Raw genomic sequence first — 26,587 nt, forward strand, 5'->3', positions numbered from 1 at the left:
GAGGAACTGTGCTGTCTTCAGGGAGACCTAGGTCAGATGGGGGATCTGATCCCAGATTGCCCTGATCCCAGTTGGTTAAAAGGTGGCTGCTGGGGCCTGGAGCCTCTAGCAGGTGGGAGTGCCCCTCAGGATGGGCCTAGAGAAGTGCAAAGGGCTGTGGGAGTGCTGGTCTCATACTGTAGTCCCTGCAGCTGAACGAGGCCAACGAGCGGTACCCAGAGCTGGAGGAGCGAATGGAATATACGCGGTCACTCTATGAGCTCGTCCGCAACGACTTTGGCGCCTTCAGTGCTGAGAATGAGGCACTGGACATCTCGGTGAGAAGGCACCTCTCCCGTCTCTCCCAGTGCCCCTCCCCCGTAACCACCTCTGCTTGACTGCCCTCTGCCCGCCCCGCAGCTTCTGGACACGTGGGAGTCATTCCAGTTTGAGAAAAGCCAGGCCTCAGGGCTCCTGCTCAGTGAGCGACATGCCATTGTGCCTAAGCTGCAGCAGCTGATGGCGGCGGCGCTGGCGGAGCTGGAGGGCCTGATTGGGAAGGCCCTGTCCGGTCCCTTCATGGACCCTGCGCAGGAGCAGAGGAGCACTGAACGGCAGCTCATCTCCCTGGAGCATCAGTTCCAGAACACAGCCAGCAGCCTCAGGGAACTGCACCATGCCTACACCACCTTCACTGGTACCGAGGGCCCCGCCCCCTCCATCGCCACCCTGGGATGCCCCCTCCCACTGAGATCAGGGTTGGGACTCAGGGACCTGCATCTTGGGTGACCCTAAGCAAGTCTTGGGAATCATATACCTTCATTTTAGTCTCTTTTATATGTGAAGACTGCAGGACAAAATCTAAATACATTGGGTATGTCAAGTGTTGTGCTTAGGGTGGGGATACGGGGGCACACAGTCTGGTAGAGAAGGCAAATAGGTGAGCGTTCCATCAGAATGTGATGGGGTCAGAGGGCTAAAAGCCTGTGCAGGAGAAATGTAAAGGTGTCCTCATCGTAGTCCTTAGCCTTTGTGTAGCCCTGTTCAACCCAGTCCTACACCAGGCAGCAGGTCCCAGATAAAAAGGGGTCTTGATGCTCCACGGCCACTGCTTCCAGCCAATGTGGTGGAGAGAGCTGGCTACTAAAGGCCTCACCGGCCCCTAGGAGGAGACCGGGACAGAACTATTGGCCTTAGCCCTTCTGTGCAGTGGTGTAGCTAGGCTGGCTCCCCTCTGCACGTAAAAAACTTTGTAGGCTCCAGTTTCTTTTCTCAGGTGCAGTCAGTTCTGTTGATCACTTGTATCCCTTGGAAGGGCACACTGCTTCTGACTTGCCTCTTGGCCAACCGCCAGCCGTTACCATCTCTGCCTGTGGGATCCTCAATCCCAGGGAGGGCCATTTGACCAAATGTGAGGCGGAAGACACTGTGGGACCATCCTCAAACAAGGGGCTTTTTCTTTGGTCAAGTATTGGGAGACCCTCATCCTATACTGTAACTGATGTAGACCAGACCTTGACCTTTCCTGCTAGTGGTTGGGACATTTGTGGAAAAGCAGAGTAGGGGACTCAGGCCTTGTGGGGTTAGGTCCAGGAAACCCCACAGCATTGCTTTTACTTCCTTCTTCCGTCCCTGTCTCCTCACCAAACTCCCAGTTTTTAAAAATAATCTAGGATCTTAGATCGAGACCATTAATACTACTCTTTATTTTCCACTACGTATCTTTTATTTTACTTACTACCTTTGACATTTGCTTTGTTCTATAACTGTGTTAACAACTATTTTGATATCTAAGGTTTAATGGTTTTGTTTACCCACTGCCAATTTTTAAAGTACCACATCTTTTCATTATTTTCACTCCTTCCTTGGATGGCTGCAATAATTCTTTGAGTATTTCTTTTTTCTAAGAAGGGAGTTGGAGGTGTTACAATTTCTAAACTTCTTATGGCTAAGAATGACTGTATAATGTCCTTATATCACAGCTTGGCTAAATATTGAATTCTGAAGTCACGAAATTTTTTTGTCCAGACTTAGATATTACATCACTGTCTTCTGACATTTATCATTTTGGACAAATCTGATATCAATCTGATTTTCTTCCTTTGTAGGTAATCTTTTTTTCGATTATTTGATAATGGCTCTTACAATTGCTCTGCTCCCCTTTCAGAATTTTTATTTGTATGTTGGATTTTCTGGATCTCTCCTCCATTTCTTTCATCTGCTTCATCATTATTTCTTTTATTCTTTTTTTTTTTTTTTTTTTGAGTTCTGGGGAAATGTGAATTTATCTTATAAGCTTCCATTTTCTGTGGTGTCTACTCTGTAATTTCTTTCTTTTTTTAAAAAAATAAATTTATTTATTTATTTTTGGCTGCATTGGGTCTTCGTTGCTGCGCGTGGGCTTTCTCTAGTTGTGGCGAGTGGGGGTTACTCTTCGTTGCGGTGCGCGGGCTTCTCATTGCGGTGGCTTCTCTTGTTGCGGAGCAAGGGCTCTAGGTGCACGGGCTTCAGTAGTTGTGGCACACGGGCTCAGTAGTTGTGGATCGTGGGCTTTAGAGTGCAGCCTCAGTAGTTGTGGCGCATGGGCTTAGTTGCTCCGTGGCACGTTAGATCTTCCCAGACCAGGGCTCGAACCCGTGTCCCCTGCATTGGCAGGCGGATTCTTAACCACTGTGCCACCAGGGCAGTCCCTGCAATTTCCATTGCGTTTTAAAACACACATACACATGTTGTATTTGTTTGATTAAGTGCACATGTATATGTATATAAGTGTATGTATATGTGTATATATACATGAACATATTTCCTAGCTCTGTCTACTGAAGAGTCCAAGAAGGAAATACACTCCAATAGCAAGGAGCCACATTGTGCCCAGATCGTAGTTTCTAATACCATTCCCCACTAAAAGGAATCAGGGCTCCTCAGAGAATGAATGATTCCAGGGCCATGGCAGGGTAGGTACAAGATGAGAGTGGAATATCTTTTTAAGCCAGAAAGTAAGGAAGTGTTAAGTTCTTTTTAAAAGTGATGGGACATGGCACAAGGACACAGAAGGGATGCCAAATGGACAAATCTGGGACAATTTGCCCACCAGTGGAAGTACAAAGTAAACTACTGAAAAAAACAGGAATGTATTATCCATACTAATACTAAGTAGATAAATCAGTGAGGGAGAAATGAGGACTTGTGCTTACAGTAGAATGCCGGAGCCAGCTGGGCAGTGTGAAGGGAGGGCTGGAGAGGGCCCTCATTTTGCCAACCATCATGGTAAATATTGGATTGGGAGAGGATCATCGATGAATGCCAAATTCGGGGGCAAATTTGATGAGGAACAGAATATTTGCACTGTCTTAGAGAGTCTCCCTCAGAGACTACTTATTAGTTGCAAAGGTAATAATTCAGTGGAGAAACTGGGCAACATTTTGAAGGTGATCAAAATTAATATCGCCAATGAGGGACAGATGAGACACAAATGGACATCACGTACCTCCAGACGTGATACCCAGAGGACACAACATTACCGATTCAACAGTCCAGCATTACCGATTCAACAGTCCAGCTGAGAGTGATTTTACAACCTTAGCCATGAAAAGAAGCATAGAAACACAGCACAAGAAACTTTCTGTTAACAAAAAAGGGAGAAAGGGGACTGTCTACTTCAAAAATGTCTATGTTACAAAAGACTGTGGGGAATGTTCCAGATTAAAAGAAGTTGAGGAGACATGACAGGTAAATATGGTGCTTGACCCTAGACTGGATGCTGTACTTGAGGGGAAAAAAAATGCTATAGAGGACATTACTAGGCCAACTGACAAAATGGAAATATAGACAGTAGATCAGATAAAAGTATTATATCAATGTAATATATGAAGTTGATAATGGTACCAACGTTGTAGAAGAGAATATCCCTTTTCTTAGTAAATACACACTTGAGTATTCAGGGGTAAAGGGACATGATATATGTAACTTAGTTTAAATAGTTCAGAGAAGAATTATGCATTTGTGTGTGTATACACACCTGCCCAGACACCCACAGAGCATGTAAACACAAATGGTAAAGAGAATGGGTAAAATGTTAACAAAAGGTGATCTTGATAAAGGGTATACAGGAATTCTTTTTACTATTTTTTTTTTTTGCAACTTTAAAAAGTTTGATAGCATTTCCAAATAAAAAGTTTTAAAATGCAATGGAGTTTACGGAATAGACAATCCTCAAGTTTGCCTTTATTTTCTCGTGTGTCTGGAGATACTATGTCTGCTCCTTCTTACAAAGAGAGTTCTTTACTTGTTCAATATTTAATGTTAAGACAACTGCTATCAAAGATTATATGGGGGGAGTTCCCTGGCGGTCTTGTGGTTAGACTTCCAAACTCTCCCACTGCTCTGGCCCGGGTTCAGTCCCTGGTCTGGGAATTGAGATCCTCAAGCCTCATGGCGCAGCCAAAAAAAAAGATTATATGGGTTTCTAGCTGGATCTTTTGAGTTCAGACAAAGGAAGATTTAAAGAGTTTAATTTACTTTGTGTGTGTGGTTTTTCGGGTTTGGTTTTGTTTTGCGTTTTGGTTAGATCAGAGCTCTGATAGCCTAGTGATTCTCAGACCTCCATGATGGATGATGCATCGTGTAAGATGCATGGTTCTCAGCATTTGGGTGTAGCTTTTTCACTTTTTCTCTCACTCAAGAAGGTACAGTGGAATTCAAGTGAATGAGAGTGACAGTTTTATTGCAATATTCTTTTATTTTATTTTATTTTATTTTTTTAATTTTTTAGGGAAGGCTCTTTTTTTTATTTTGTTTTATTTTTATATGTTTATTTTTGGCTGTGTTGGGTCTTCGTTTCTGTGCGAGGGCTTCTAGTTGCGGCAAGCGGGGGCCACTCTTCATCGCGGTACGCGGGCCTCTTCACTATCGCGGCCTCTCTTGTTGTGGAGCACAGGCTCCAGACGCGCAGGCTCAGTAGTTGTGGCTCACGGGCCTAGTTGCTCCGCGGCATGTGGGATCATCCCAGACCAGGGCTCGAACCCGTGTCCCCTGCATTAGCAGGCAGATTCTCAACCACTGCGCCACCAGGGAAGCCCTATTGCAATATTCTTGAATCTGGTCTGATGTCTTTTAAGTAAATTGCAAACCTCAGTACTATAATTATTATTAATAACAAATTATTTTTGACACATATCTCAAAAATGAATATAAATTTTGGTTAAGAACTAATGCAGAAGCTTGTGAGATGAAGGGAGGGAATAATGGTCAGAGACAGACACAATAGGGAACATCACCATTTACCCCTTACGGTCCTCCCTGTGGGCCAGATCTTTTTTCATATGCATCTCACTGAACTCATTCATTTGTCCAACACATGTTTGTTGAGTGCCTACTGTGCACCATGCTTGAAGTATATCAATGAACAAATGACAGAACCCCTGCCCTCATGAACTGAACGTTCTAGCTGGGAGAGAAAGACAACAAATAATAAACATAAAATATAACCAAATGATGGAATATGTTAGAAAGTGATAAATGGTATAGAAAAAAAGTAGAGCAGGCTAGGAGGGGTTGGGAATGCCAGGGAGGGTGGCTAGCAGTTCTTAATGAGGTGGGCTGCATAGGCCTCATTCGGAAGGTGATATTTGAGCAAGGACTTGAATGTGGTGAGGGAGTGAGCCATGTGGTTTTCTAGGGGAAGTGTGTTCCAGAAAGAATGAACTGCCAGTCAAAGGCCCTCAGCAGGAGGGAGCACGCCTGGTGTATCTGAGCAACAGTAAAGAGTGTGGTGTGGCCAGAGTGGCATAAGTGAGACAGAAACTAATAGAAGAGGAATCCTTCCCTTTCATCACTATCACATTTTCCTAGATATTCTTTCCTTGGACTAACTCTCCCTTGGATTATTGTACTGAACAATTTTGGGCAACCCCACCTGCCCTGTCCCTGGCACTTTCAGGACCCTCCCTTCTGTCATTATGGGCTCTTGACTGATCATCCCCCATCATGCCCCCACCCCCAGCCCTGCACATAGCCCGGACCTCAGCAAGCCCTATCCCACAGGGGACGAGAGTCCTGTGCCCTTGCCAGTCTGTGGGACCTGTCCTATTGTGCAGCAGCAGCGCATCTGGCACCTGTACCGAGTCATCTCTGAAAATATCAGCGAATGGAAGTGCATGGCTTTTGCCAAGGTGCTGACACCCTCCTTGGACCCCCTGCCTGGGAGTGGAGAGTCTGCAGGGGTCGGGGTGGGGAAGGGTCTCCAGCTGCCAGTGTGCCTTTCTCCCTACAGTTCAATCTGGCTGTGGCCCAGGAGAAGACAGATGGCTGGCTGACAGAGGCGGCCCAGATGAGTGCAACCCTGGGGCTGCACAGCCCAGTTCTGCAGCGCTGCATGCACGTGCTGGAGGAGTTCCGCAGCCTCCTGCCATTGCTCACCAGGCTGGGCAGCCTCCAGCTGCAGAACGTCAACTGCCAAGCCCTCCTGCGAGGTGGGTTTGGGTAGAGTCAGAAGGGAGGGGAAGGGAAGTACGTAGGGTTTGAACAATGGGACAACTAAGTTCCCTATTGCTCTTTTTGGAAACACCTTTCCTCCTCAGGTTGCCCTGGTCTTCCCTCACGGACCACAGCCTCCTTTCCCCCACAGGGACAAACATTCTTAACCTCTCGCACTACCATGTGGGTCCTCTCTGCTGACTTGGGCTGGGCTGGGCTGGAGTCTTACCTCTGGACTCTGAATTGTGCTCTGGACCTTGGGTTCTGGGCCCTTGCCTCTGTGTCGTGCTCTGAGACATGCTGTCTGGGAGCTGGGCTGGGCTGGGCTGGTCTCTGCCAAAGACCGAGAGTTGCTCTGACTTGTTGTCCCTCCCCCTCCAGACTTAGGGTTAGGCGATCTCCACAACATAGAGCTCCTAACAGTGGGCCAGCTGCTCTCTTGTCCCCTGCTGGAGTTTACAGATCGAATCAAAGAGGTGGGCTCCCCCCCGCTCTCCGCCCACAAAGGAAAGGTGGTCCAAGCCCAGGGCCTGTTTGCTAAGCTCTAATAGAGCCAGTTAAGGCTTAGCAGCCCCTTGAGACAAGGAGGACAGTGGGTATTGGCTTGTAGTGGGGTGGGGTTGAGATTGCTAGCCTGCCTGGAGGGTATGGGGATCTGATGGGTGGTTCCAGATGCTCTGTGACGGAAAGTATGCCCCTTCCCTCCCAGGGGAAGGAAGTGGGTGGCAGCCCTGAAGTTGTGGGCACACAGGATGGCAGATGTCCCCCAACACTTACCCTGGCCCAAAAGAGCATGAGCTGACTGAGGCATTGTCTGCTCAGCTGGAGCCTTGCAAAAAAGTGGGTTTCAGGGCAGCAGCCCTTGGTCACAGTGTGATGCTGGTGGCCTGTCTTTGAAGCCTGATGGTCCCACTCTCCATCTCTGAGACCTCCACTCTCCTGGGCCCTGGCCCTCGAGTCCCAGCTCCAAGGCTATCCCCTGAGCCATTAGCCAGTCCTGGTTCCTGAGACCCAACTGTTCCAGATCTGGCGGTGTGAAAACATACGGACTCATGCCCAAGAGGCCCTACTGCAGCTGCAGCGGGCCTGGGAAGCACGACAGCTGCGACTGCTCAACTTCATCCTGCACGTGCCGTACGAGCCCCCAGCTTCAGAGCGCTCCAAGAGACAAGCGCCCCGCAGCCCCCAGTGGCAGGTGGTGGGCAAGGATAGTGGCACCTTCATCCTTTCAGGTGAGACCCAGCCCTCGCGGCCCAGTGAAAGCCCCTGCTGCTGGGGAGCGTATTCATCCCCCAAGCCCTGCCGGATCTGGCTTCTCTAGCCAGGGCCCCCTCCCCCCTGGACAGCCTGAGCCATCAGTCTGTTCTGAGACAATATCTTCCACGTAGCTCTCGTACAGTCTTAATCTTCTTGGGAGCCCCCCACCCACTCCCTCCCACCCAATGCCTGGCCTCTTCAGCAAAGGTCCTCCCCTTTCTGCGTGTGCTAAGAAATTCCTCATGGTCACGTCTCTCCAGCTTTCAATGCTCTGTCCTCCAGACTGCACCCACTCATTAATTCCTTTGTCATTCCCTCATCAAACTCACCTGCCTCTTCTGAGCCAAATGCAGGAGACTCTGAGATTTACAGACCGAAGTCCCGTCCCTTGCGGACTCCCAGTCCAGTGAGAGAGGGACAAGAGAATAGAGACAGGTGCATGACAGAGCACCTAACTGAGGGCAGTAGCATCTCAGAAAGAGGACCAACATCAAGGGACCCGCAGAGTTAGAGAAATATTCCCTTCCCTTAGGCAAAGGCCTCATTCTGACTTCTGAAGGAGTAGGAGTTTGCCAAATTTGCAAGGGGAGAAGGGCATGCCACGCAGAGGGAGCAGCGTATGTACGGGTACTCAAGATGGTATAATTAGGGAAGTAAAGTAGAAATTCTCTTATCCAGCCTAATTGAAACCCAACTGGCGAATTCCAAAAGTTAAACAGGGAAATCATAAAATATGCATACATGGCTTAAGATTTTTATTTTAGCTTAAATCATATAATGTACATTTATTTACTAACCTTTTAACCTAAAGACAAGAGATTTTCTTTGATTTGCAGTCAAGTGATAGAAGCTCCTCACTGCCTTTCTTGCGTTAATACATCATCTGCTATTTCCACTTTCAGTTTCTGTAAAGTTGAGAAGCGACATGAGGACACTTGTAAAGCTATCTGAATCCAGAACTTTTCTAGATTTTTATTATAATTTCACAATCTTAAAATATCGACTTGCCTATATCTAATTTAATATCATGTTTTTATTAGTTTACTGAAGCCCTTCCATAGTTTCCATAGATCCAGCAACTATTTTACCACCCATATTTCAGTGGTTAACATGATATAAGATTAAATTCTGTACTTAAAATTATAACTCACACAAACAGAACTCACATAAACAAGTTTGCAAACACACTCTGGCTCTTGGTGAGCAACTAGGTTCAACTAGTAGAAGAAAAAAAGTTTGTGTCTTCTAGAGAGTAGTTTGAGATCTGTGAGTTTCAGTGTATTTTGGGTATCAGTCACCCCTGCCCTTGCCCCATCTGACTGCCAGCTCAGCTCAGCTCGAGCCCACTCTTCCTTAGATTACAGCAACCTGCAGGATTCTATCCAGGAAAGTCTTCAGGTGTTGTTCAAGATCCTGGCCATCCAGAAGTCAGGAGACTTAAACAAAATGGCTTTGGAGTGGGTGACTATCATGCATGGCCTGAGTGAGTGCAGGCCTCTAGCTGGGCTGGTGGGTGGGTCCTGAGGTGAGATGGCCCAGAAGGATGGGGAGAGAGGTCGGGGGTGGGTGAGGACGGAGTGAGGACCTCCTTCAGGGCCACTTCTTGGGCTGAAGTGACCAGGTCTTTATTCACGCTGCAGGTTTTCTCTCCTTCGAGCAAGGTCCCTGGGTCCTGCTAAGCAGAGTTTTTGCGGGGGTGGGGCATCCCAAGAGGGCAGGAGCAGGCTGGACCCCCTCGCAGAAGCTAGAACCCTAGTCTCCCTCCAGTGTTCCCCTGGCTGCTTCTCACAGGTGCCCTGCTGCAGGTGTGGGTGACTTTCCAGCAGAAGTGGATCTTTTTGAATAAAGTTCTGCATGAGATGAAGATCCAGTTTCCTAGTTCTGACCTGGTAGGGAAGGGGGGTGTGGCAGGGTGGGCAAGTGCTACTGGACAGTGGGGCTCGGGGTGGGAGGGGGATGCCGCCCTCACTCTTACCTTCTCTCTCACCACAGCGCTCCCGTTTCGCGGCCATGGATGAGCAGTATCGGACCCTGATGAGGATCTCTGTAGCTGACCCCCTGGTTCTGTCACTTATAGTGCCCAGTGCCAAGCGGAGCCCTTCCTTCCAAGGCCAGCAGCTGCAACAACTGCTGCAAGCGGGCTCTGTGGAGCTGGAGGGCATCATCGTGGCTCTGGAGAGCGTGCTCTATGCCACGTGTGCTCACTTCCCCCGCCTCTTCTTCCTCAGTGACAGTGAGCTGGTGGCCCTGCTAGCTGCCCCGCTGGAGCCCTGTGAGGCCCAGCTATGGGCACGACGCTGTTTTCCTCACGTGCATGCCGTGAGCTTCAAGTCCAGCCGAACTGATAGAAACACGGATGACCGGGAGTCAAGCCCAAGCCCACAGACTCAGGTGGAGGCACTTGCAGTGCTCGGGGCAGGTGGGGAGGAGGTGAAGCTGCCGGGGTCCCTTCCTCTGCATCCAGATCTCCCCAGGTGGCTGGCCTCCCTGGAGGAGTGTCTGCGTCTGGCCCTGGTGCACATGCTGCAGGACTGCGTGGCTGCCCGTCTTGCTCTGGGCCCGTCCCTAGACAAGGCCTTCGGGCAGCCACCCCAGCAAAGCCAGTCGCCCCCGCAGATGTATGTCCAGCACTGGCTGGACCTAGTCCAGGCCTTCCCGTGGCAGTGTGTGCTGGTGGCAGAGGAGGTGGTATGGCGGGCCAACATGGAGGAGGCTCTGCTTGAAGGGAAGGCCCTGGCCGCAGTCCCCATGCACGTGCACAAGCTTGAGGTACTGGTGAATTTTTTGCGGGCCCAGAGGGCCTCTCAGGGTGAGCAGCCCCTGCCCTCTGTCCGCCAGACCAGCCTGCTCAGCGCCCTGTTGGTCATGACAGTGACTCACCGGGATATAGCGCAGCTGCTGCAGGAGCACCAGGTCAGTGATCTGACGGACTTCCACTGGGCCCGCCAACTCAAGTACCACCTGGCTTCGCCTCACCCCACTCCCCAAAGCCCCCTGCAGAGTCCCAAGTCTCCTGCACCTACTGAGACTTCTCTGTCACCAGCTGCATGCTGGATAGATGTGCTGGGTCGGTCTTTCCGGTACAATTACGAGTACCTGGGTCCCAGACTGGGGTCTCTCCCCAGCCTGCTTCCTGAGCGGCCGGCCCTAGTGCTGTTATTGGCCCTGGAAGAGGTGGCCTGTGGGACCCTACTGGGCCCTGATGGTGTGGGCAAGGCAGCTATGGTGAAGACGCTAGCGCAGGCCCTGGGGCGCCAGCTGGTGGTGGTGCCCTGCTTGCCTCAGATGGAGGCCCAAAGCCTGAGCAATTACCTGAACGGGGCCCTGCAGGGTGGCGGCTGGCTGCTGTTAGAAGCAGCTCAGCACTTGCCCCTTGGCTTACTCTCCGCCCTGGGCCAGCGCTTGGCCGAACTGCGCCACCTCTATGCCCCACTGTACCAGGAAGCTTCCCGAAGTACCAGCACCGTCGACCCCACCCACCCCCAGCTCCTTGGCAGTGGCTTCTTTGAGAAACGTCACGTGGACGTGCGCCTTGGCTATGGCTGTCTCCTGACGCTGCGTGCCCTGAGCCCTGCCGTGCCTGCCAACCTGCGCCAACTACTGAGGCCTGTGGCATTGACACTGCCTGACCTGCGGCAAGTGGCAGAGCTGACCCTGCTGGGTGCGGGGATACGGGACGCCTCCCGCATGGCTACCCGCCTATCCAAATTCTTCTCCCTTGAGTGTGAGCTGGTGTCTGGGCCCCTGCCCTGCCGCTTGCCCCTGCTGAAGAAGGTGCTGGAAGACATGATACAGGCTCTAAACGTGACCAAGGAGGATCCCGAGTCCGAGCAGCCCCGCAGCCTAGCCGCCATCGAGGAGGCCGCCCTACTGCGTGCCCTGCTGCGCTCCCCACTGTTCAGCATACTGGATGGGGTCCACCTGCACAACCTCCAAAAGCTGCTCTGTGGGCTCTTCCCTACCACCAACGAGGTGCTGGCAGAGCCTGTAACCCCCAGGCTGAGGAAGTCACTGCTGGTGGAGGAGTTGCAGCAAGGAGGCCTGCATCCCAGCCCTGATATTTTGGGGTCCCTGGAGCAGCTGAGTCAGGCCCTGGGCCAGGCCTCAGGTGTTTTGCTCCTGGGCCCTGCAGGCAGTGGCAAGACCACATGTTGGCGCAGCTTATTTAAGATCCAGAATCGGTTGGCAGCCATGGAGGACCCCTCAACCCAGAGCTGCCAGCCTGTGGAAATTACTCACCTGTATCCCAGTGTCCTCAGTCCCCAGGAGTTCCTGGGATGGCTGGAGGGCCCCTGCTGGCACCATGGTGTCTTCCCCAGGCTGCTTCGTGAAGCCAGTCGGTGTAAGACTGTGGGCCCAAGGGGGAAGGTGCAGGAATCAGTGGGGATTCATCACTGGATAATATTGGATGGGGCTCCCAGTGCTGCTTGGCTGGACTCCATCACTTGCCTCCTGGGTGACCCCCCCCAGCTTAGCCTCCCCAATGGTCAGCAAATAGCACGACCCCCAGGTACTTTTCTTTTGATGGAGGTGGGAGATGCAACAGACATGTCTCCCACAGCGGTGGGCCGTTGTGCCCTAGTCTGGTGCGGTGGGGAGCAGACTTGGCAGGGTATGCTGAGCGTCCTGATGGCAGCCCTGCCCCGGGAGTACCGCCTGCAGCTCCAGACTGTCACTGCACTCAACCACCTGGCAGAAGTGCTGGTGCCTGCCACATTCCGATTCCTCACCTGCCAGGGTGCCAGCTCTCTGCTGCAGGTACATGGGCAGCGGGCCGTTTGCCCAGGTGTGGCTGAAGTCACCAGCTTGGCCCGCATCATGCGTTGTCTGCTTGACCCACACCTGCGCATAGATGAGAAGGAGAAGGCACATATCCCAGGTGAAGGGAAGGGCTGATCTGAGAGCTATGTGGCCTTGAGGATAGCTGGGATATAGCTCGAGCCTGTGGCCCAGGTTCTTAGGTGGACTTGGGCCTGGGGACTGAAAGTGAGAAGTAATAGCCAACCTCTACTCTCTTCCCCCACCTCCCTCCCCTTTTTCCTCCTGGGGCTCTGATTCTGGCCATGGTGACCTTTGCAGAGGACCTCAGCTATAGTGATCCTGTGGCCCGAAGCTTCAAGTCCTCGAAAAGCAGCTCTCTGCACCGGTACCAGGTTGACAGTGACGCTGTGCCTAGTAAGCGCAGGGAGCACTTGCTGGCTGTCAGCAGCTTTCTTTTTGCTTTGATCTGGGGTTTTGGAGCCCACCTTCCCTCCAGGTATCTACAGGGATGGGGGATGGGGGATGCAGAGGGCTGAGATGGAATGAATGGCCCACGGGAGTCAAAACCCAGGTGACATTGTTGGGGGAGGGTGGAGTGTGTGAGTGTATCACAAATGGAACTGTTGTAACTGTCTGACACTTTTGCCTGTATGTCCATCTGAGCAGGCTCTGGCCCCTCTTTGATACCTTCCTGAGGGATTCTATTAGTTGCCTCTCCGACTACCCTGAGCTACCAGCCTCAGCCTTGGTGTTTGATCTACACGTATGCCCTGAAGATGGGACGCTGGCCCCCTTCAATGGCCAATACCTGGGCAGCCGCATCAAGGGAACTCAGGGCACCTTCAACCCTTCTCCTCAGGTGTGAGGACAGTGGGGCAGTAGCTGGGGTTGGGGCTCAAAGAGATATCCTGGGGCGGTCCATGTCCTAGGCCTACCTGCTCCCATTCCTTGAAATGTTTTCACAGTCTCCAGAATGCATGCAGTGTTCTGCAAATACAGCTTTAATACAGATTCCTAGACCTTTACTTTCGGCTAGATTACTGTGCTAACCTGGAGCTGCCACAGAAAGCCCTGCTCCTGTCCTGTAGACCGAACGGCTCTTGTACGTGGTGGACCTGCTTCTGTCAGAGGGACACCCGGTGCTGCTGGCTGGAGAGGCAGCCACGGGGAAGTCAGCCTTTTTGGAGGTGCTGGTGGAGCCACAGCACCCTTACACGTCCAGCCCCATCCACCCTGCCGTCAGTCCCACCCACCTTCGCCTCCTGCTGAGCCGGGGGGTCCAGGGCCAATCACAAGCCAGCCCGTGGCCTGGGCGGCACGTGGATTCCAAAGGCTTTCTCCTCTTCCTGCTGGAAGATCTGCACCTGGCTGCTTCCGGTAAGGAGCTGGGAGGAGGGAAGGAGTCACTGTCAACTCTTGAGACCGGAAAAGCCCTAGCAATATTCAACTCTCAAACATACACCTACAGACCAAACTTCAGTGTTCCATTCTTAATATCTTCTCAGTCTACGTACGCTCCCTGAATAATCCTGTCCCTTGCATGGCCTCATCCACCATCTCTATGCTCTGACTGCTAAATCTCCATCTCCAAGATCCTCTTCTAAGCACCAGATCTGTTTATCTAACAGTCTGCTATGTATCTCTACCTTGTTGTCCCATTAACACCACAGATCCAACTCTGAACTCATCATCCTCCCCCAAAACCCTGCTCTCATGTGCCCTCTCAGTACCTGGTACCACCATCCATCCAGTCACTGTAGCCAGAAATCCTGTTGACATCTTCCCCTCCCTCACCAATATCCAGTCACCATGTGTCTTAATTTTGCCTCCTAAGTATCTCTCAAACCTCTCCACCTATTTCCATTCCATCTTCCCTGGTTCAGGCAGTCATTACCGGGAACTCTGGCAAATTTTCTTGTGATGAGTCTTCTCTAGATTTTTATGCTCTGTGCTCTAACTGGATTCAACTTTGTAATGCAGGCATCCAGTAAGTTAGGCTTCCTCTAGCCTCTGGGATCGCCATCCTCTCGGCCTTCTCTCCTGCATTTATCTAGCTAAATCCTACTTATTCTTTACAAATAATCTCAGGCAATATCTCCTCCAGGAAGTCTGGGCCTCCAGGCTAGGTTCGATACTCATTCTGTGCTCTGTACAAAAATCTATGACAAATATGGTTTTATGACTGTACGTTTACTGGCCTGTCCCTGCCATCCCACTCTGAGCTTCATCAGAACAGAGAGTTGTTTCACTCATTTTGATAGACCCAGCAGGAAGTAAGTTCTCAGTAAGAGTTTGTAGAAGAAAAGATAAGGAAGGAAAGGGGAGAAATTGTGATGAAAGTTTGGGTTATTAAAGTTTAATGTTTCTAAAGCAATATGATGTCAAATCCAGATGATGACAGTTTCCAAATATGGCCATGGGAATGGGCAAAAATGAAGTATAGGTACAGGTTATTGAAGTCAAGGAAGTCAGTGGGCTAAAGCTTTAGATGGATTGTCCAGTTAGACACTGGAGTCCTTATGCAATGTAGAAACTTGAACCAGGTGGTATAAGTACTTAGTAATATTTGGTATTATTTATTGAGTACTATATGCTACATGCTTTATCTATGTCATCTTTAGTGTTCATAAAAGCCTAATAAGATGGAGATTTGTTATGATTATTTTAAAGATAAAGAAACTGGGAGATTTTATAACTTGACCAAGACACTCTAGCCAGTAAGTATCAGACCAAGATTAAAATTTAAGCCTGCTTGGCTAAAAACCAGCAATTTCTTCCAACTAAATTATTTGGCCTTCTCAGTGAACTCACACAAGAAATCAGGATGTCAGTGGATAATAGAAAGAGTAAAAGGTGGTACTGCCAGATCTGTGAATGGCAACCAAGACAAGATTTCAACAGGAAGGTTGAAAACATTGTAAGCAATGTTGTAGAGTGAAGTATACACAGCTGGCAGTGTAAAAGCTGTCCTTGGGTGAAAGCCACCAAAACATCCAGTATAAAGTAGAAAATTAATATACATACAACAAAACAAAACTGACCCACCGTCAAGAGAAAATGGTCAATAAAAAACTGAGCCTGAGATGGTCTAGAAGTTGAGTTTCAGAGCATCCAAGTACTGAAAGGAAAATATGAGCTTAATGAGTGGACATAGAGGTAATCTCAGCAAAGGAATGGAAACTACTAAAAACAACTAAATGGAAATTGTAGAACTGGAAAATACAATAACTGAAATGAAAAATTTACTGGGTAGCTTAACAGCACATTGGAAATGGCAAAAGAAAGAGTCAGTGAACCCTGAAGCGTGGAAAAATATTGACTATGAAAAGAGCTTCAATCCAATGTATATATAGTTGGAGTTTCAGAAGGAAAGAAGAGTGAGACTAGGGCAGAAAAATATCTTTGAGGAAATAATGGCCTACATTTTCCCAAATTTCTATAAAAATATTGACTTTCAGATATAGAAATCTCAGTTATCCCCAAGTAGGATAATAAAAAGAAAAACATATCTAGGAACATCTTAGTCAACTTGCTGAAAAACCAAAGAAAGAAAAACTTTGAAAGTAGAGGGAAGAAAAGACACATAATGTACACATGAACAACATTAAAAATGGTTAACTTCTCATCAGAAATAACAGAGTCCTGAGGGTGGTGGTACAACATCTTTTTTTTTTAACTTATTTTTGGCTGTGTTGGCTCTTAGTTGCGGCATACGGGATCTTCGTTGAGGCACGGGGGATCTTTCGTTGCGGCGGGCAGGCGGGCTTCTCTCTAGTTGTGGTGTGTGGGTTTTCTCATCTCTAGTTGTGGCATGCAGGCTTCAGGGTGTGTGGGCTCTGTAGATGTGGCATGCAGGTTCCAGAGCATGTGAGCTCTGTAGTTTGTGGCACGCAGGCTCTCTAGCTGAGGCGGGCAAGCTCAGTAGTTGTGGAGCGTGGACTTAGTTGCCCCGCGGCATGTGGGGTCTTAGTTCCCTGACCTGGGATCAAACCCTTGTCCCCTGTATTGGAAGGTGGATTCTTTACCACTGGACCACCAGGGAAGTCCCAGTACAACATCTTTAAAGTACTAAAAGGGAAAAAACAAAACAAAACCCTGTCACCCTAATTCTCTACTGAGTAAAGAAACCTTTATAAATGAGGATAAAATAAAGATATTTCAGATACATGAAAGCTGAGAAAATTCATTGCTGCCAGAATTGTACTACAAGAAATGCTAAAAGATTTTCTTTAGGTAGAAGGGAAATAATATCATATGGAAACTCATATCTACAGAAGAGAATGAAGAGCATCAGGGACAGTAAATATGTGGGTACATATAAGTAACCATTTTTTGTCTCTTAATTTCTTCTAAAGATAGCTGGTAGTTTAAAACAAAAATAATAATATTGTTAGATAGAGTTGGCAATGTAAGTAGAAGTGAAAAAAATTGGAACAGTAGTAAAAGGACAGGGTGGGGAGCAGTGAGTCAACTGACTTATACCATTCTAAGGTTCTTACATTTGTGAAATGTGAAATAGGAAGGTGAAATAGGAAGTGGGAAAGGTTAGGTATGAGGTGTGAAGTGGTACAGTGTTACTTCTAAGTACTGAGAAGTTAAGGAGGCATATTGCTAGCCCTAGAGAAATCACTAAATACTAATAACAAAGAGTATAACTAAAAAAGCCAATAAAGGAAATACAGTGGGGTATAAAAATATTTAAGTTATGTGAAAGAAAGCAGGAAATGAGCAACAGTGGAATAAAAAAAATAGAAGACAACAATATGGTGGACTTTTTAAAATTTTTGATTGGAGTATAGGTGATTTACAACGTTGTGTTACTTTCAGCTGTACAACAAAGTGAATCAGTTATACATATACATATATCCACTCTTTTTTCGATTCTTTTCCCATATAGGTCATTACAGAGTATTGAGTAGAGTTCCCTGTGCTATACAGTAGGTCCTTATTAGTTATCTATTTTATATATAGTAGTGATGTATATGTCAATCCCAATCTCCCAATTTATCCCTCCCACACTTCCCCCCTGGTAACCATAAGATTGTTTTCTAAATCTGTAACTCCATTTCTGTTTTGTAGATAAGTTCATTTGTACCATTTGTTTTAGACTCCACATATGTGATAGCATACGATATTTGTCCTTCGCTGTCTGACTTACTTCACTCAATATGACAATCTCTGGGTCCATCCATGTTGCTGACTTACTTCACTCAATATGACAATCTCTGGGTCCATCCATGTTGCTGCAAATGGCCTTATTTTGTTCTTTTTTATGGCTGAGTAATATTCCATTGTATATATGTACCACATCTTCTTTATCCATTCCTCTGTCAATGGACATTTAGGTTGCTTCCATGTCCTGGCTATTGTAAACAGTGCTGCAGTGAACACTGGGGTGCATGTATCTTTTCAAATTATGGTTTTCTCCAGGTAATATGCCCATGAGTGGGATTGCTGGATCATGTGGTAACTCTATTTTTAGTTTTTTAAAGAGCCTCAATATGGTGGACTTTAAACCAACCGTATCAGTAATTACATTAAATGTAAATGGACTAACACTCTAAATAAAAGGATAGCTTTGTTAGACTAGATGAAAAGGTAAGAAGTAGCTATATGCTATCTAAGAGATAACTTTAAATTAAAAACACAGATAGATGCTTTTAAAGGCAAAATATTTACCATACAACTAGTATGCATAAGAAAGTTGTGTGGCTATAATAATATGAAAGTCCTTCAAGACAAAGTGTATTATAGAGAGCTGGAGATCTCATAATCAAAAGATTCAAATAATCAGAAAGACATAAAAGTCAAAAATGTGTATGCACCTAAAACAGAGCTTCAAAATATATGAAGAAAAAAAACGGACAGAAATGAGGGAGAAATAACAAGTCCAAAATCCTAGTAAGGGGCCTTCCCTGGTGGCTCAGTGGTTAAGAATCTGCCTGCCAATGCAGGGGACACGGGTTCAATCCCTGGTCTGGGAAGGTCCCACATGCCGTGGAGCAACTAAGTCTGTGCACCATAACTACTGAGCCTGCACTCCAGAGCCCGCGAGCCACAACTACTGAAGCCCGCGCTGCCTCGAGCCCATGCTCCGCAACAAGAGAAGCCACCGCAATGAGAAGCCCACTCACTGCAATGAAGAGCAGCCCCCTCTCGCCACAACTAGAGAAAGCCCACGCGCGGCAACGAAGACCCAACACAGCCAAAAATAAATAAATAAATATTTTTTAAAAAGTAATGCTTCAAAATCATAGTAGGAGATTTAACACTCCTCTCTTAATAATTTATAGAACAAGGATAGAGAAAATAAGAATATAGATCTGAATAACACTATCAACCATATTGACATTTAGAGAACACTATACCCACTAACTGCAAAATGCACTTTCTTTTCAAGTGCACATGGAACATCCACCAAGACAGACCATATGCATAAAATAAGTCTCAATAAATTTCAAAGGATTAAAATTTACAGAATATTTTTCTCTGACTGTAACAATAAAAACCAGTAATAATAAGATACCTAGAAAATCCCCAGTTCTTTGAAATTAAACAGCACACTTCTAAATAACTCATGCATCAAAGAAGAAACTCCAAGGGAAATCAGAAAATATTTTGAACTGAAAAATAATGAAAACACAACACATCAAAATTTGTAGGATGTAGCTAAAGCAGTGCTCAGAGAGTTTATAGCTTTAAATGCTTATATTAGAAAAGAAGAAAAATTTGGAATCAGTGATCTGTATTTTCAGCTTAAGAACCTAGAAAAAGAAGAGCAAGTTAAGCCCAAAGTAATTAGAAGGAGATAAATAATAAAGATCAATGAAACGGAATAAAGCACAAACAACAGAAAATATCAATACAGCCAAAATTTGAAAAAGATAAATCAAATGAATCGCCAAGTAACACAAATCAAGAAATAAAATGAGAAAATATAAATTATCAACATCAGGAATGAAAGAGGTTTTATTTTAAAGATGTTAAAAAAGATAACAAGGGAATATTGAGAAAAACTTTATACTAATAAATTTAGCAATTTAGATGAAATGGACAGATGCCTTGATAAACACAACTTATCAAAGTCTGACTCGAGAGGAAAAAGAATAGAAAATGAATAGCCCTATACGTCTATTAAAAATTTGAATTCATAATAATAAACATCCCCAGTCCCGGAAGGTTACACAGTTAAATTATATCCAATATTTAAGAAAACAATGGAAACTTACACACAGGTTTTCAGAAAATGGAGTAAATGCTTTTCCACTCATTTTATAAGGCCACCATAACCCTAATACCAAGTTCTGAAAAGATATTTCAAGAAAATAAATTATAGACCATGATCTTTCATAAATATAAATGCAAAAATAAATCCTCAGGGACTTCCCTGGTGGCGCCGTGGTTAAGAATCCGCCTGCCAATGCAGGGTACACGGATTTGAGCCCTAGTCAGGGAAGATCCCACATGCCGTGGAGCAACTAAGCCCGTGCACCACAACTACTCAGCTTGTGCTCTAGAGCCTGCGAGCCACAACTACTGAGCCCGCGTGCCACAACTACTGAAGCCCGTGCGCCTAGAGCCTGGAATCCTCAACAAGAGAAGCCACCGCAATGAGAAGCCCGTACACTGCAACAAAGAGTAGCCCCCACTCGCCGCAACTAGAGAAAGCCCACGTGCAGCAATGAAGACCCAATGCAGCCAAAAATAAATAAATAAAATAAATAAATTTATTTTAAAAAATCCTCAATGAGATATTAAGTAAAATTCAGCAACATATAAAAAGAACAACACATTATGATCAAGTAGGGTATATCCCAAGAATGCAAAGTTGACTCAACATTCAAAAATCAATGTAATTCATGACATTAACAGAATAAAGGAGAAAAAGTGTAACATCGCCTCATTAGATAAAGAAAATGCATTTGATAAAATTCAACACTATTGGGAATTCCCTGGTGGTCCAGTGGTTAGGACTCCATGCTTCCATTGCAGGAGGCATGGGTTTGATCCCTGGTTGGGAAACTAAGATCCTGCGTGCTGCGGTGCGGCCAAAAAAAAAAAAAGATCAACACTATGGTAACTCCCAGCAAACTAGGAAAAGAAGGGAATTTTCTCAATTTGATGAAGGGCATCTATTAAAATCTACAGCTAATACATACTTAATTGTGAAATATTGAACACTTTCTCCATAAGATCAGTCACAAGCAAGAATGTCCACTCTCACTGCTTCTATTCAATAGTGCACCAGAGACCCACATCAGTGCAATAAGAAAAAGAAATAAAAGCCTTTAAAATTGGAAAAGACAAAGTAATACTGTCTCTACTAGCATATAACATGATTTACTACACGGAGAGTCCTAAGGAATCTATCAAAAAAAAAAAAAAACAAACTACAAAACTATTAGAATAAATAAGTGAATTTAGCAGGGTCACAGCATACAAAGTCAATCTGTTGAATCATTATTATTTCTATATCCTAATTACAAACAATTGGAAATCAAAATTTTTAAATATTTAAAATATCATCTAAAAGCTCAAAGTATTTAGGAATAAACTTAGTGAAAGATATACACTGAAAATTACTAAATATTGCTGAGATAAAGGAGATTTAAGTAAATGAAGAGCTATACCATGTTCATAGATCAGAAGAGTCAACATCGTTAAGGTGCTCATTCTCCCCAAATGGATCTATAAATTAACTGTAATCCCAGTCTAAATCTGGGCAGGCTTTTTCTTTTTTTTTTTTTTTTTAGGAATTGACAGACTCATTCTGAGACTTATATGGAAGTGCTAAAGACCTAGAAGGGCCAAAACAACTTTGAAAAAGAAGAACAAAGTTGGAGGGCTTACACTAGTGATTTCAAGACTTGCTATATACAGTTACAGTAATCAAGAAAGTGTAATATTGATATAAGGACATGGATACAGCTTAAAGGAACAAATATACAATCATTTGGTTTTCAACAAGTGTGTCAAGATAATTCAGTGAGGGAAAGGATAGTCTTTTCAGTGAATGGGGCAGAAACAACTGTATGTCTGTGTGGGGGGAAAAAAATGAACCTTGAATCCTACCTCACAACATCCACAAAAATCAATTATAAGTGGATTATAGACCTAAATGCAAAAGCTAAAACTATAAAACTTAAAAAAATATTGGAGAAAAATCTGTGTGAACTTGGTTAGAAGCAGTGATTTCTTAAGATACAAAATTAAAAACCTATGTCCTTCAAGACACTGTTAAGAAAATGAAAAAATAAGCCATAGAAAAAATTCATGATACATATATCTGACAAAGGACTTATACCTAGAATACATAAAAAGCTCTTATAACTCAGTAAGAAAAATTTCATTAAAAAAATGGCGAAGACTTGAATAGACACTTCACAAAAGAAAAATATATGAGTGGCCAATAGCACATGAAAAGGTGCTCGATATTATTAGGCATCAGTGAACTGCAAATTAAAACCACCGTGGGACAGTACTTCACACCTAGAAAGATTATAATTAGAAAGACCGATAATAATTGTGAAATGTGGAGAAAGTGAAACCCTCACACTTTGCTGGTAGTGTAAAATGATACAACCACTATGGAAAAAAAAAGTGTGACAGTTCTTACAAATTAAATGTATGCTTACTATATGACCCAGCTGTTCTTCTCATAGGTATTTACCCAAGTGAAATGAAAGCACATGTATGTTCTCAAATAAACTTATACATGAATGTTCATAGCATTATTCTGAATAGTCAAAACCTGGAAACAACGTAAAAGTCCATCAATGTGTCAGTGGATCTACAAATTGTGACATTTTCATAATGAAACATCACTCAGCAATGAAATAGAACAAACTACTGATACACGCCAAACACGGATGAATCTCAAAATCATGCTGAGTGAAAGAAGCCAGACACGGTAAACTACATACTGTATGATTCCCTTATATGAAGTTCTGGAACAGGCAAAGCTAATGCATAGTGATAGAAATCAGATCAGATAGAAATTCCTGGGACAGTGTGACAGGGGATTGACTGTGACGGGGCATGAGGGAACTTTCTGGGGCAATGAAAGTGTCCTAAGTATCGTTGGGGTGGTGGTTACACAGGCATACACATTTGTCAAAACTCATTGAACTATTTAAAATATGTACATTTTATTTTATATAAATAATTTCTTAATAAAGTTGACTTTATAAAAGTGTGCATGAGATATAACTCAACTATGTTTGACTGTGATGATTGCACTTTTCCCTCTATTGTGGTCAGATCATGTTTCCATCAGTCTCAGTTTCCAAACCTTCCCACTCATTAACCTTCAGTTAAGGAATATGTAATTGGTCTTAGAGGTAGGATTTGGGGCAGAAGAGGGGAAAAAAATCACTCACTCCTAAGGAGAGTGCGAGGGAGAGAGAAGAACTTACTCAGACATGACCAAGTCCCAACACACCAGATGCATAAAATTCCTTAGAACCCCGTGTGTGCCAGGAGCAGACCCAGTGAGGCAGGGAGAGGAGGAGTGGGGTGACACTGTCATGAGGACTTACGCCTGTTCTCTCTGTTATTCTTCACGGCCCACAGACCCAGAGAAGAGCTGTCAGCCAGTGTTGGAGACTCTGCGCCAGGCCATAGACGGCACCGTGTATGCCCACAGCACCTTGGAGGTGCAGACGCTGCAGCCTATAGTCAACTTCCTCGCCACTGCCACAGTGCCAGGCTTCTGCGAGCTCCCGCTGTGCCCACGCCTCTCTCGGCTCTTCACCGTGCTGGCCCTGGGCAGCGTGACCCTGGCCACGCTGCTGAGCAGGCACGTGCCCAGCATCCAGGCCTGGCTCGAGAGCTTCCCCTCTGTGGAGCAGGAGAGCGTTCTAGCAAGAGCCCTGGTCCGGGCCTCAGTGGAGGCCTGGGAGGCGGTGGGCAACTGCTTTCTGCCCTCACCCCTCCGCCCACACTACCGCTTCTCCCTGCACTCTGTGAGCCAGCTGCTGGGCAGCCTGCAGCTGCTGCCCACCAGGGTGGGCTCCCGGGGTTTTGTGGATTGTCCCAACCACCAGGAGCACCTGCGCCGGGTGTCCGGCTTACGTGGCACCCGCCTGGCAGTCATGATGGCCACGCGCAACATAGTGCGTCTTTGGTTGCATGAGGCACAGAGAACCTTTTGTGACCGGCTGGACAGCCCCAGGGAACGCTCCTTCTGTGCCAACCTGCTCCTAGAGGTAGCTCAGAATGTTTTCTGCTGTGGGCCAGCGCCCCAGAGCTTGGGCAAGGGCTACGAGGAGGAGGAGGAGGAAGAGAGGGTGCCTGAAGTGGAATCCGAAGGGGAGCTGGCCCAGTGGGAGGACTTGAGCAACAGCGGCGGTGAGACCGAGGAGGAGGAGGACCCGTGCGGCCTTCAGGCCACAGGCTCACTGTCCAATGATTCAGCACCATCCAGAGCACCAGTAAAGAGGGCGACCACAGGGAGCTTAAGTCAGAAGATAAGCCAGGAGGAAGGCACAGGGACCTCCAGCTACAAACTCCAGCTGAATAACAGATCCAAGAACTGGTGGCAGAAGACAACCCAGGCAGACGTGACCTCCCCCCTGTTGTTCCCAGTGCTACTGCTCTGTCCCCAGGAAAAGCCCTCAGACCTGGTCTTCAGTCAGGAACTGATACTACGGTCCAACTCGGAGAGCTCCAACTTGTACCTGGAACGGCAGTGGGTGAGCCTGGAGGAGCAGCTGGCCGCATCAGCTGCGCAGCTGAAGCTGAGCCCCCACCTGGCCCGGTGCCGCTCGATGGCCCAGCACGTGGCCCGCCTGGTCCGGGTGCTAGCCAGGCCCAGGCAGCATGGCCTCCTGCTCTCGGGGGCTCAGGGGACTGGGCGCCGTACTGCCGTCACTCTGGCTGCTAGCATTTGTCAGGCCCGCCTCTTCCATCTGCCACATGGATCAGAGGAGGCCGTTCTCCAGTGTCTACGGGATGCCAGCTGGCATGCTGGCATGTTAGGCCAGCCAGTGGCCCTGCTGGTGCCCAAGGGTGTGAATCTCACTACCCTTCATCGCCTGCTGGCCCTGGCAACCTCAGGCAGGTTCCCTGACCAGTACACAGAGGCAGATCTGGACAACATTGAAGAACAACTCCCCAGGGACAACCTTAGTGTCAAGCAGAACGTCAAGAAGGAAATGCTGCTGCAGAGGTGAGGCCAAGAACCCCAAGCTAGGGGCTGCTCTGCTCTTGCCCCACCCTGGCCAAAGGCCAAAACCCCCCACAAAACCGAAGGGCTACTGTGAGGGCACAGGAGAGCAGGGCTGAGGCGTCAGGTTGGGATGGGGACCTAGATGGGCAAACAGGGATAAAGCGGAGGACGGTATCTGAGCTCCTGCCCCACAGGTTCTACCAGCAGGTGTGCAGCCACCTGCACATGTTCATCCTGATCGGAGATGACCAGGCCCACAAACAGCTGCCCTCCACCCTTTTCCTGAGGCTCCTTCAACTGGCCATCGCCAGCACTGACTGCTATGAACCCTGGGACCAAGATTCCCTGGTCAGTGTGGCCCAGCACCATCTGGAGGGTGCTCAGAGCCCACCCCTTGATGACGGTGAGCCCTTTTTACCTGTCCTTGCCACTCATCTTGACCAGGTTCTAAAGAGGATTATTAATTAGGTCAGTCTCTCTCTCTAGAACCTAGTTGAGCCCCCTTCACCTCTTCTGCCCTCCTTCCTGAGCCAGGAGAGGGTCTCTGTCATTTCTTCCCCTACGAACTCACAAGTCCAGGCTAAAGCCATGCCTGTTTCAGACTTCTTGAAGTGCCCAGACCTTCAGGCCTCAGTTCCCAGTGTGGCCAAATCCATGGCTCTCATCCACCTTTCGGCTGCCAGCTACCACGGGCACCTGTGCCCGGAATTGCCTCTCGTCACCCCCAAGGCCTTCCTGGACTTCCTGGACAACTTTGTGCTGCTGCAGCAACAGATGACCCTGCAGATTAAGAACAAGGCCCGGCGGTGAGTGGCCCCATTCCCTCCCCCGTACCTCCTTCTGCTCCCTCAGGTCCACTCACTGGCACACTGTGTCTTCAGGATCCAGGATGCCCTGGGAAACCTGAGGATGCTGACTGAGCAGCACAGTGCCCACGCCAACCTGGTCGTCAGCTTGGAGCAGCAGCTGAAAGACTCCCGCAAGGTAAAGGGGAGAGGATTTTGAGGCGTGCACAGTAGGGTCAAAGCAGGAGCCCAAACGGGGACTTTGGAGGAACCATACAGACGGAACCTTAGTTCTTGTCTCCTGAGAGTCCCCCTTTCCCCAGGGGATCTCCCTAATTCCTGCCACCTCCTCCTTTAGAGCTCAGGCTCAAAGTTCCCCATGGCGCAGCTGAGATCGGGCTGGTTCCTCTAAACACATGAAACCCAAGTGTCTGCTTCTGGTTGTCCCTAGTACCTTGACTGTGTGAATTTCAGTATGCTCCCCAAGCTCTCCAGAGATCCCCACTGGGGATGGGGCAGGATTACATCCTCATGGTCCCCTCTCATTGTAATCCTCTTCTCCTGGATTCTCTATCACTGCTAGTTGGCACACCTCCTGTAGCTGTCCTCTCTTCTCATGCTGCTTTGTCCCTGCACGGCTTCCTTCCACAAAAGCACCAAATACACAAATATATACACTGTATATATAAAAATATACACTGTTATGTACAGCGGATGGGAGATGGCTGTGGGGGCCATTTACATTCTAGAACAGAACCAGAAATAGATTAAATGGCATACTAGAGCTCAGTGTCCTGAATTTTTCTCTGTCACCTTCCTCTACAGGGCATTTGCTAGTGACGGACTTTTCTCTCCTCCCCCCATCTCCACAATACTGTTCCGCAATGCTATTCAGCCACCCCACTTTTCCTTTAGAGCTCCCCAAATACAGTGCTCATGTAATAAGAGGTTTTTCTTTCTAGTCCAAACCCTAAATCCTGTTGCTTTCTTATACAGAGCAATTTCTTCTTTGAATAAACAAACCGCTCATATCTAGCTAAAACTGGTAGCAGTGGGGTCATCACACCTTCTATAGTCAAACACTCTTAGTTAATAGTGTTTTTCTAAAATAAAGACACTTTTTTCTTTCGTTTTGTTTTTAATAAGAGGAATTCTGAAACTG

At 47.1% G+C, this 26,587-nt stretch overlaps 1 protein-coding gene across 1 annotated transcript in view; it reads left to right on the plus strand.

Annotated features, from left to right (window-relative positions):
• Positions 1–26,587, plus strand: part of DNHD1 (dynein heavy chain domain 1) — a 74,271-nt gene that overhangs the window by 31,756 nt on the left and 15,928 nt on the right. The window contains 16 exon segments of the mRNA XM_068556821.1: positions 192–322; positions 324–676; positions 6,022–6,149; positions 6,251–6,449; positions 6,835–6,929; positions 7,478–7,685; positions 9,068–9,193; positions 9,502–9,599; positions 9,703–12,589; positions 12,790–12,967; positions 13,138–13,330; positions 13,560–13,848; positions 23,044–24,640; positions 24,835–25,043; positions 25,242–25,446; positions 25,522–25,624. Coding sequence (XP_068412922.1) covers positions 192–322; positions 324–676; positions 6,022–6,149; positions 6,251–6,449; positions 6,835–6,929; positions 7,478–7,685; positions 9,068–9,193; positions 9,502–9,599; positions 9,703–12,589; positions 12,790–12,967; positions 13,138–13,330; positions 13,560–13,848; positions 23,044–24,640; positions 24,835–25,043; positions 25,242–25,446; positions 25,522–25,624 — 6,999 coding nt within the window.

Source organism: Eschrichtius robustus, chromosome 11 (assembly GCF_028021215.1).
Source record: "Eschrichtius robustus isolate mEscRob2 chromosome 11, mEscRob2.pri, whole genome shotgun sequence".
Classification (NCBI taxonomy): domain Eukaryota; kingdom Metazoa; phylum Chordata; class Mammalia; order Artiodactyla; family Eschrichtiidae; genus Eschrichtius; species Eschrichtius robustus.